Raw genomic sequence first — 11,487 nt, 5'->3', positions numbered from 1 at the left:
CCCATACCCCCCAGCCCCATAACAATTCAAAATTTGAAAAATCACAAGCATAAATATACGGCTCTACACACATACCCGAGCCATCAATTCTGGAACGGCCCCAGCATAATGCGTACGACTGCACAAGTTGTTCAAAAGGTAGGCACGTATCATAATTTCAGATGACAAAAACAAGCTTCCAACTACAGCAAACCACACAGCGAGCTAGGATGTCGTTTTTTAAACCAAACCACCTCACAGCAAACCGAAATGAGTCCTAAGTAGCTGAAATTGAACATCACTTGAAAAGTTAACAAATCCACAGCACGCCCTGAGGCTCCGAAACTAAAACACCAAAATAACAGCTAAAAAACAGCAACCTACATCTAGTACCCCAAAGACAGGCACAACGTTTATTAGAATTACAAGCCAACAGTCCTAACAAGTAGAAAACATAATACTCTCGACTGATTCAATCAAATTTTGCATCATATCATGAAATGAATATCACTCCACTGGTCCATCACGAGGCCTCTTCACAAACGGCAACACTGGGTTGAAACAACTTGTTTTCTTGTGCCCAGCCACACCGCAATTGCCACATGTAGGGATTTTGCGGGGTTTCTTAGGAAGGTCCCCCCTGCGGGGGCACGTCGTGCTCTTGTGCCCTTTCTCTCTACAAACAGTGCAAAATCTTGATCGCGCGTCTTTGATCTCATATCCAGGCTTGTCCCTTGCCATTGTCGGCCTACCCTTCTGCTTCTTCCTATCAGGCGCCAATAAAGTGGATAATGGACGCCTGGAATCAGCTCCCATGGAGACAGATCCAAGGCCACATTCAGTTGAGATGAACATCTCAGAACGCTTATCTTCTTGATGCGCTCCGTCTGCCATCAGAGTCATGGTTGGATTGGCTGACTCCCCAACTTGGGTTTGGTTAACCAAACTTTTCCTATCTTTGATCGCTGCCAAAACGGTCAGTTCAGCCTTGCCTCCATTTAAAATGCCCATGGCTCTATCGAATGCGTCAACATTGTGTCACCGAGTTGCACAAACTCGAGTGATGTCAGGTGTAGTGCAGTATGCCGGTAGGATGACAACCGCGAAGGGACTTCATCTTTCTGGTAATGGATGAGGTGAAGCGGCAAGTTGTCACAGGCATCTATTGTCCATCGCTTCATTACATGAAAGATAGGTATCTTCCGCACCCCCAAATGAAGAAGAACCTGGATGTAAAGGCAGGTTGGGTTGTTGGATAACATTCAGACATGAAGATAAAAAGATGGTTAACTGAAGGTCACAAATTTTTTTAATTGAAGGAACTCGCATAGAGGCGGTAGAGTCAGGGATAACTGAGGGAGTCCTGGATTAGGGGGTGTTCGGGTAGCCGGACTATACCTTCAGCCGGACTCCTGGACTATGAAGATACAAGATTGAAGACTTCGTCCCGTGTCCGGATGGGACTTTCCTTGGCGTGGAAGGCAAGCTTGGCGATGCGGATATTCAATATCTCCTACCATTGTAACCGACTTTATGTAACCCTAACCCTATCCGGTCTCTATATAAACCGGAGGGTTGTAGTCCGTAGGCAATCAACTCCATACACAACAATCATACCATAGGCTAGCTTCTAGGGTTTAGCCTCCTTCATCTCGTGGTAGATCTACTCTTGTACTACCCATATCATCAATATTAATCAAGCAGGAGTAGGGTATTACCTCCATCGAGAGGGCCCGAACCTGGGTAAAAAACATCGTGTCCCTTGTCTCCTGTTACCATCCGGCCTAGACGCACAGTTCGGGACCCCCTACCCGAGATCCGCCAGTTTTGACACCGACATTGGCGCTTTCATTGAGAGTTCCTCTGTGGCGTCGCCTTCAGGCCCGATGGCTCCTTTGATCATCAACAACAATGCGGTCCAGGGTGAGACTTTGCTCCCTGGACAGATCTTCGTCTTCAGCGGCTTCGCTCTGCGGGCCAATTCGCTCGGTCACCTGGAGCAGATCGAAAGCTACGCCCCTGGCCATCAAGTCAGGTTTGGAAGCTTAAACTACACGGCTGACACCCACGGAGACTTGATCTTCGACAGGCTCGAGCCACGGCCAAGCGCGCCGCACTATCTCGAGGGGCATGATCTAGCTCTGCCCCCAGACAGTGTCCTGGAGGCCGCACACGCATCGGTTCCGACCCCTAACTCGGAGCCTATTGCGCCAATCGAGGATGAGCGGTTGGACGTCACCTCGAGGGCTGCGATCCCAAAAGCGATCGAGCCGAATGCTAGCCCCGCACTCTGCACGACCCGTGACTCCGAGGATCCAGACTCCTCCCCGGACTCCGAACCCCCCGCGCCCCTGCCAATCGAGTCCGATTGGGTGCCGATAATGGAGTTCACCGCCGCAGACATCTTTCAGCATTCGCCTTTTGGCGACATCCTGAATTCTCTTAAGTCTCTCTCTTTATCAGGAGAGCCCTGGCTGGACTACGGTCAGCGAGGGTGGAATACGGACGATGAGGAAATTCAAAGCCCACCCACCACCCACTTTGTAGCCACTGTCGATGATTTAACCGACATGATTGACTTCAGCTCCGAAGACATCGACGGCATGGACGACGATGTAGGAGACGAAAAGGAACCAGCACCTGTAGGGTGCTGGAAGGCCACCTCGTCATATGACATATATATGGTGGACACTCCAAAAGATGGAGATGGCGATGGAATAGTGGGGGATGACGCCCCCAAGAAACAGCCAAAGCGCCAGCGTCAGCGGCGCCGCTCTAAATCCCGCCAAAGCAAAAACGGTGATTCCGGCACGGGAGATAATACTACCCCGGATAGCACCGAAGAACACCCACCTCAGCAAGATTCGGCACAGGAAGATGGAGAAGCCAACCCTCATGAGAGAGCGGCAGACCGAGAGGTCGAGGATGATAACTATACGCCTCCCTCCGAAGACGAGGCAAGCCTCGATGACGACGAATTCGTCATACCATCAGACCATGCCGAACAAGAGCGTTTTAAACGCAGGCTTTTAGCCACAGCAAGCAGCCTCAAGAAAAAGCAGCAACAGCTTAAAGCTGCCCAAGATTTGCTAGCTGACAGATGGACTGAAGTCCTTACGGCCGAAGAGTATGAACTCGAACGCCCCTCCAAGAGTTACCCGAAGCGCAGGCCACTACCCCGATCAGAGGAGGAAGAACCTACATCACCAGCGCATGACATGGCAGACCGGCCACCTCGCGGCCGCGACAGAGAGGCCTCTCGGCCCTCCACCCAAGCCATGCCCCAACGCCGCTCAACTAAGGCACGGGAAAATGCGCCCGACCTGCGAGACATACTGAAGGATAAGGCAAGACAAACAAGATCGATCTACGGATCGCGCAGGCGCCCTAAAGCATGTGACAATGATCTTCACTACGGATACAACAAATCTGGTCGGGTCGAACACAACAGACATAGCTCTTCCGAGCTACATCGTGATATAGCCCAGTACAGAGGCGCCGCACACCCGCTATGCTTCACGAATGAAGTAATGGATCATAAAATCCCAGAGGGTTTCAAACCCGTAAACATCGAATCATACGATGGCACAACAGATCCGACAGTATGGATCGAGGACTATCTCCTTCACATCCACATGGCACGCGGCGATGATCTACACGCCATCAAATACCTCCCGCTCAAACTTAAAGGATCGGCCCGGCATTGGCTTAACAGCTTGCAAGCAGACTCAATCGGTTCTTGGGAGGACCTGGAAGCCGCATTCCTCGACAACTTCCAAGGCACTTACGTGCGACCGCCAGATGCCGACGACTTAAGCCACATAATTCAGCAGCCAGAAGAATCGGCCAGACAATTCTGGACACGGTTCCTAACAAAGAAAAACCAGATAGTCGACTGTCCGGACACAGAGGCCCTAGCAGCCTTCAAGCATAACATCCACGACGAGTGGCTTGCCCGGCACCTGGGACAGGAAAAGCCGAAATCCATGGCAGCCCTCACGACACTCATGACCCGCTTTTGCGCGGGAGAAGACAGCTGGCTAGCTCGCAGTAACAACTTATCAAAGAACCCTGGTAATTCGGATACCAAGAACAAAAGTGGCAGGACACGTCGGAATAAGCAAAAATGCCGTGTTAACAGCGACAACAATGAAGACACGGCAGTCAATGCCAGATTCAAAGGCTATAAATCCGGTCAGCGGAAAAAGCCATTCAAAAAGAATACTCAGGGCCCGTCCAGTTTGGACCGAATACTCGATCGCTTGTGCCAGATACATGGCACCCCCGAAAGGCTAGCCAATCACACTAACAGGGATTGTTCGGTGTTCAAGCAGGCAGGCAAGTTAAGGGCCGAAAACAGAGACAAGGGGTTGCACAGCGACGACGAGGAGACCAAGCCGCCGAACAACAATGGACAGAAGGGCTTTCCCCCACAAGTGCGGACGGTGAACATGATATACGCAACCCACATTCCCAAGCGGGAGCGGAAGCGTGCGCTACGGGACGTATACGCGATAGAGCCAGTCGCCCCAAAGTTCAACCCATGGTCCTCCTGCCCGATCACTTTTGATCGAAGGGACCATCCCACTAGCATCCGTCATGGCGGCTTCGCCGCATTGGTTCTCGACCCAATCATCGACGATTTCATGTCACAAGAGTCCTCATGGACGGCAGCAGTAGCCTGAACCTGCTTTATCAGGATACAGTGCGGAAAATGGGCATAGATCCCTCAAGGATTAAGCCCACAAGAACGACCTTTAAAGGCGTTATACCAGGTGTAGAAGCCAACTGTACAGGCTCAGTAACACTTGACGTGGTCTTCGGATCCCCGGACAATTTCCGAAGCGAAGAGTTAATCTTCGATATAGTCCCGTTTCGCAGTGGCTATCACACCCTGCTCGGACGAACCGCATTCGCAAAGTTCAATGCGGTGCCGCACTACGCATATCTCAAGCTCAAGATGCCAGGCCCTCGAGGAGTAATTACGGTCAACGGAAACACCGAACGCTCCCTCCGTACGGAGGAGCATACGGCGGCTCTCGCAGCGGAGGTACAAAGTAGCCTTCTCAGGCAATTCTCTAGTCCGGCCATTATAAAGCCAGACACTGCCAAGCGCGCCCGGAGTAACCCACAGCAGGACCGCCTGGCACACTCTGAGCAAGCGTAGCAATGCGGCCCCAACCCCAGCTTCCGCGACATAGCGAAACCAGTACCTCGCGTACATAACTACGCCCTTGAAATACCATGGGCACAGGGGAAGGGGCACAATAACGGCACGCCCAAAATACGGCTTAAAATGTACTAGGGGCTGCCAGATTCCTTTTTTTAATTTTTTCTCACTTTCAGGACTCCATACTTCGGACGACCTGTTCGGTAATTCGACTGCCGCACAAATGATGCAAGATCCAGGGAGGCAGACAAGCCATGCCGCATTATGGAACTCCCAGGTGGTCTCTGTTACGAGCAGTATACCTGTTTTAAATACAATTCCGCGGCCTGCCCCTGGTCAGGACATACTGAATAGTCCAATATCTTTTGCTTACCGCACTATTTGTATCGTTCGGCTTTGATAAATAGCCTCTCTATAAACAATGCATAGCTTTTGTCTATTTTCTGCATTACTCTCTTTTATATATGTTCATTAATGACATGTTGCACCCGTACACTGTGGTACGGCAAGTACGCCAGGGGCTTCAGTACCCTTTAATATGGTGTGAGAAGTCCGTACACTTTCACAAGTGCGGCACCCCAAACTTATAGCACTATATGCATTGGCTCCGAATCATGATTTGGGTCAATAGTTGGGTTTGCCCGGCTCCTATGTTTTGGTGCCTTATGTTCCGCTATATCGGCTAAGGTAGCACTAGGAGAACCACTGCGATTGTGCCCCGGTTGAGCTGGGTTAAGCACCTTAGTGGAGAAAGCTAAAACTGATTGTCATGATGAGGCGAGAGACCGGTCGCTGTTCGAGAGGTTTTTCGAGTCCCTAAAGACTTATGCCGCTTCGAGCGAGGAGCTGGATTTGTCTGGCCAAGGCGTGGATAGCGCCCCGAACTCGGTCTTCCGAACTAGGGGCTTCGCCGAAATTTAAAATTATAAAGTTCTATGGCTAAGTGAGAGTGCTCAAGCATTATAGTCCGATTGCCTGGTTCGTTGTGCTGAGCGCCTCCTCGAAGGACCCAACTATGGGAAAAAGAGCGCTCAGGTTTATCCCGAACACCCCAGCACTAGTGGCATGGGGGCAGAAGCCGACGACTGGCCATCTCTCAATTTTTTGATAAACGGCCGCACAGAAAATAATATTTTAAATTCAACAAGCATTGCTTAAGCGCCTATGAACAAGTTTTCAGCGCACAGGATAAAAACGAGCGAGTTTATTCAAAAATTACATCCTTGGTACATTCATCCGCCACAAGGCGGGCACCCGCAAGAACATCCTTATAGTAGTTCTCGGGCTTGCGATGCTCCTCCCCCGACGGCGGCCCGTCCCTCACAAGCTTTTCACCGTCTAGCTTACCCAGTGCACCTTTGCACGGGCAAGGGCCCTACGGGCACCTTTGATGCAGACGGAGCGCTTGATGACCTCAAGCCTTGGACAGGCCTCCACCAGCCGCCGCACCAGTCCGAAGTAGCTCCCAGGCAGGGCCTCTCTGGGCCACAGCCGAACTATGAAGCCCTTCATGGCCTGTTCGGCTGCCTTGTGGAGCTCGACCAGCTATTTCAGCTGGTCACTCAATGGCACAAGGTGTCCGGCCTCAGCATACTGAGACCAGAACACCTTCTCCGTCGAGCTGCCCTCTTCAGCTCGGTAGAATGCGGCGGCGGCGGATACGCTGCGGGGAAGATCTGCGAATGCCCCTGGAGAACTCCGGATTCGGGTAAGTAACAAGTAGTTTACTTTTATACTTCTGCTTTGCATAAAGAATGCCTTACCCGCTGCTATCTTCTTCATCTCCTCCAACTCTTGGAGGGCCTTTTGGGCTTCGGCCTTGGCAGACTTAGCAGTCTCAAGGGCCGCCGCGAGCTCGGACGCTTGGGTCTTTGACTCAAGCTCCAAACTCTCATGTTTTTTCATGAGAGCCTGAAGCTCTTGCTGCACCTCGCCGACCTGAGCCCCAAGTTTCTCTGGCTCGGTGCGCTCCGCGGCCATTTTCTTTTCGGCCTCGGGCGGCGCCTGCTTGAGGGTCGCCACCTCAGTCGTGGCCCCTATAATAAGCAGTGCAATCCTGTTATTTTTTGCAATCAAGCCTCTCTATAGGCACTTTTTCTGTAAGGTATTTCCTACCTTCTTTTTCCTCGAGCTGCCGCTTGGCAAGGCCGAGCTCTTGCTCGGTCCACTTGAGGTCCTGTTTCAGGACACCCACCTCCGCAGTCAGTGCGGCGGTGGATAGCAGCAAAGCCTGCACACACATATTGACTCTTTATTGTTAGACTCCTGCAAAATTTACTAGATCCTCTATTCGGCTTTTCTTTCCGAATGCCAAACAGAGCATCAGGGGCTACTATCTATGCGGTACTATTTATATATATATTTTTACTTACCTCGAAGCCTGTTAGAAGGCTAGCGCAAGCTTCAGTTAGTCTGCTCTTGGCGGACTGAACCTTCTGGATCACCGTACTCATAATAGTACGGTGCTCCTCGTCGATGGAGGCGCCATCAAGCACCTCAAGCAGATTGTCCGGCACCTTTGGTTGGACGGAGGCCGCCGGCTCAGAAGGCTTGCTCCTCTTGGAAGGAGTTCGCCTACCGCGGTCTGGAACTGTTGAAGATTTCGGCGCGGTGTCTGGCACAAAGCCGGACTTAGAGCCCTGGGGGGTCTTGTCCCCTTTACTCCTGGGGTCCGGGAGGTCGCCTTGCGGCTCCTCTAGGACCGCCTCCTCCTGCCCCGGAGCTTGTTGCGATGCCACTTCGGCGTCGTCCACAGTGCGGGGCAAGACAGCGGGCGGAACTGAGTTCACGTCCGATGAATCCAGGGAGCCGCTCGACGACTCGGTGAATTCGGCCCGGGGCGGACTGCATAATTACATTCGACATTAGGGAAAGCTATGCGACAAAGGAACATCATGAGTTATTCTGATATCCGAACTTACGATTTCGCCGGACGCTTGGCCCTGTTTGGACACTCCTCTTTGCCCTCTTCGGCATTGGGGGCGTAGTCCGTCGGAGGGGTCTTCCTTTTCCTAGACCCCTCGGCCTCCCCCGTTGGGGCGGTCTTCCTCTTCTCTCCTCCCTCCGCTGGGGGGGAGAGTTTTCTTCTTCCTCCTCCTCGTTTTCACGGGAAGAGGGCGTCTCGGACTCATCAGACGACGAGTCCGACACCACCGCGTTACGGGCACTCTTTCGAGTCCCCGTGGTCTTCTTCTTCTTGGCCTTCTTTTCCGGCACCACATAAGGCGCCGGAGCCAACGACTTCACTAGTAGAGCTGGGGCTGGGTCTTCGGGCAGCGAAGCCGGACAGTTAATTGGTCCGGATATCGCCCGCCAAGCCTGTCAAAGGTAAGGGAGTTTAGATCCCGCATAGAGTTAAACTATGAAAAAAGCTGAACACCCTGTAAAAGGTGAAAATAGCTTACCTCGCTAGCGTGACGCTCCGAGCTGTATCCGCGGTCCTCGGAAGCGGATGCGGGAGCCTTGACACCTTTGATTAGTGCCTTCCAGACGTCTTCATACGTCGTGCCGAAGAGCCTGTTAAGGGTTCGGTGCTGTGCCGGGTCGAACTCCCACAGAGTAAAGTCCCGTCATTGACACGGGAGGATTCGGCAAACGAGCATGACCTGGACTACATTTACAAGCCTGATTGGCTTGTTTACCAGGGACTGGATGCATGTCTTCAGTCCGGTCACCTCTTCCTCGTTACCCCACGATAGGCCCGTCTCTTTCCAGGACATGAGCCGCGTGGGGGGTCCGGATCGGAACTTGGGGGCTGCGATCCATTTCGGATCGCGCGGCTCGGTGATGTAAAACCACCCGGCTTGCCACCCCTTTAGGGTCTCTACGAAGGAGCCCTCGAACCACAGGACGTTGGCAATCTTGTCCGCCATGGCGCCTCCGCACTCCGCCTGGCTGCCGCGCACCACCTTGGGCTTGACGTTGAAGGTCTTGAGCCAGAGGCCGAAATGGGGGCAGACGCGGAGGAAAGCCTCGCACACGACGATAAACGCCGAGATGTTGAGGACGAAGTTCGGGGCCAGATTGTGGAAATCCAGGCCATAGTAAAACATGAGCCCCCGGACAAATGGGTGGAGTGGAAAACCCAGTCCGCGTAGGAAGTGGGGAAGCAATACTACCCTCTCATGGGGCCTTGGGGTGGGGAGAAGCTGCCCCTCCTCGGGAAGCCGGTGCGCGATGTCTTTGGACAAGTATCCGGCCTTCCTTAGCTTTTTGACATGGCCCTCCGTGACGGAGGAGACCATCCACTTGCCTCCCGCTCCGGACATTGCTGGAGAAGGTTGAGGTGGGAAGTGCGGGCTTGGGCGCTGGAGCTCGAGTGCGCAGGAGATGGATAGGCAAAGGAGGAAGAAGGCGTAGGTAAAAAGGTGGATCCTTATCCCCTTATATGGGCGGATGCGGTTGTGCGTCCCCACCAGCCTAGTAAAACTCGCTTGTCTCCCAAGCGCCGTGACAAATGGCGCGGTTGGGTTGCCCACGTCCGTATTGATGAGAATCCCGTAAAAGGGGTACACGATCTCTACTTTGACAAGACGTGCCAAGGAAATCGCCTTGCAAAACGTGCTGAGGTGGAAAAGTAAAAACGATTCGAGTAAAGGACTTGGTCGTAGTGTGATGACGCACTGCGGAATACGTCGGCAGATTTGATTTGTGTCAATATTATTCTCTCTGTGGCAATATGTGGAAACTTATTTTGCAGAGCCGGACACTACTCTTGGTGTTTACAATCTTCTACGAAGGACTTGGAGGAGGAACCCGCCTTGCAATGTCGAAGACAATTTGCGCGTCGGACTCATTGTCATTGAAGCCTGGTTCAGGGGCTACTGAGGGAGTCCTGGATTAGGGGGTGTTCGGGTAGCCGGACTATACCTTCAGCCGGACTCCTGGACTATGAAGATACAAGATTGAAGACTTCGTCCCGTGTCCGGATGGGACTTTCCTTGGCGTGGAAGGCAAGCTTGGCGATGTGGATATTCAAGATCTCCTACCATTGTAACCGACTTTATGTAACCCTAACCCTATCCGGTCTCTATATAAACCGGAGGGTTGTAGTCCGTAGGCAATCAACTCCATACACAACAATCATACCATAGGCTAGCTTCTAGGGTTTAGCCTCCTTCATCTCGTGGTAGATCTACTCTTGTACTACCCATATCATCAATATTAATCAAGCAGGAGTAGGGTATTACCTCCATCGAGAGGGCCCGAACCTGGGTAAAAAACATTGTGTCCCTTGTCTCCTGTTACCATCCGGCCTAGACGCACAGTTCGGGACCCCCTACCCGAGATTCGCCGGTTTTGACACCGACAATAACCTTGATAGCATGGCAACAAAGCATCCCCATGTGCTCAAACAAGCCGCATTCGCATGTGTACCGAGCGCCACCTTCATGGAGATCGACAACATGCATCTCGCGACACCACTTCTCTCACTTCTCAGCTTCAATGTGCCGCACATGGTACCTCGTGCCTCATTCGACTTCCTCGACATCATATCTTCCCACACGGTACAAAGCCTGACCAAGCATCTCAAACATCGTCCGGGTGTACACCTGGCTCGCATGCTCTTCCAGAGGGAAATTGTATCGGAGAACTACACCGCCCTGCCAGGAAACCAGCCGAAACTTGTTAGCAAAAAAGACAGTAACGCACGGTCAAGTTCTGGTCGCACATACCGGCCTTGTTCTCTTCTCTTGGAACCCTTCTTCAGCTTCTCGGTCGAACTGCAACTTGCTGTATTGTTTCACAAATAGGTTCATGGGGCAAGCCGGGGGAATGTAGCCCTTCAACAAATGGTTCGCACTTTCGCTCCTTTGCGTACTGGTTTGCTTCGCACAGAACTTGCCACTAAAATAAGGTTTTGCCCACTTGTGCCTAACCTCGAAAATCTGGATCAGGAAGGTGTTGTTGTGGAGCTTGTATTTGTCAAGCAGTTCAGCCCAAGCAGCTTCGAACTCATCGACAGTTAGCATTTCATTGACAACCTTGTGCAACGCCGCCCTAAAATCACTCTGTTTCGTGTAATGCGGCCCGAGGTGCTCTTTCGCCTTCCGAAGCACATGCCACTTACACCAGCGGTGTGTGGTATTAGGCATCGTTTGTTCGATAGCGACCTCCATAGCCCGCGCTTGATCTGCAAATACCAAATCCTTATCAGGCTTCATACCAAATGCAAAAAGACATAAATCGGGGGAATGGTGCGGTAGTAAACCAACCGGTTAGTATTGTTTTTGGAGGCCTGCCACCCATCAGTCTAATAAACTCGGTGAATACCCAATTAAAACTCTCAATTGTTTCTTCCCTCATCATGACACCCCCCCCCCCCATGATGATGCTCT

At 52.1% G+C, this 11,487-nt stretch overlaps 1 protein-coding gene across 2 annotated transcripts; it reads right to left on the bottom strand.

Moving 5' to 3' along the window:
* Positions 1 to 1,136: 1,136 nt before the first annotated feature.
* On the bottom strand, positions 1,137 to 11,481 carry LOC119322222 (protein FAR1-RELATED SEQUENCE 5-like). 2 transcript variants are annotated; one of them, XR_005155482.1, is made up of 4 exons: positions 11,365 to 11,481; positions 10,825 to 11,282; positions 10,465 to 10,752; positions 1,137 to 1,205 (listed from the first exon to the last, which is right to left on the bottom strand). XR_005155482.1 is itself a non-coding variant. In XM_037595776.1 (3 exons), exons 1-3 carry the CDS (start codon positions 11,474 to 11,476, stop codon positions 10,621 to 10,623), a joined length of 702 nt encoding a protein of 233 aa, XP_037451673.1. In that variant the 5' UTR covers positions 11,477 to 11,481; the 3' UTR covers positions 10,388 to 10,620. The 2 variants fall into 2 exon arrangements, 1 of the variants encoding a protein (XP_037451673.1); XM_037595776.1 differs by lacking the exon at positions 1,137 to 1,205 and having other exon boundaries at positions 10,388 to 10,752.
* Between the last annotated feature and the right edge of the window lie 6 nt (positions 11,482 to 11,487).

The sequence above is a fragment of the Triticum dicoccoides genome, chromosome 1A (genome assembly GCF_002162155.2).
Source record: "Triticum dicoccoides isolate Atlit2015 ecotype Zavitan chromosome 1A, WEW_v2.0, whole genome shotgun sequence".
Lineage (NCBI taxonomy): Eukaryota > Viridiplantae > Streptophyta > Magnoliopsida > Poales > Poaceae > Triticum > Triticum dicoccoides.
The sequence above is the reverse complement of the archived record's forward strand: the minus strand, read 5'-3'. Positions and strand labels throughout refer to the sequence as shown.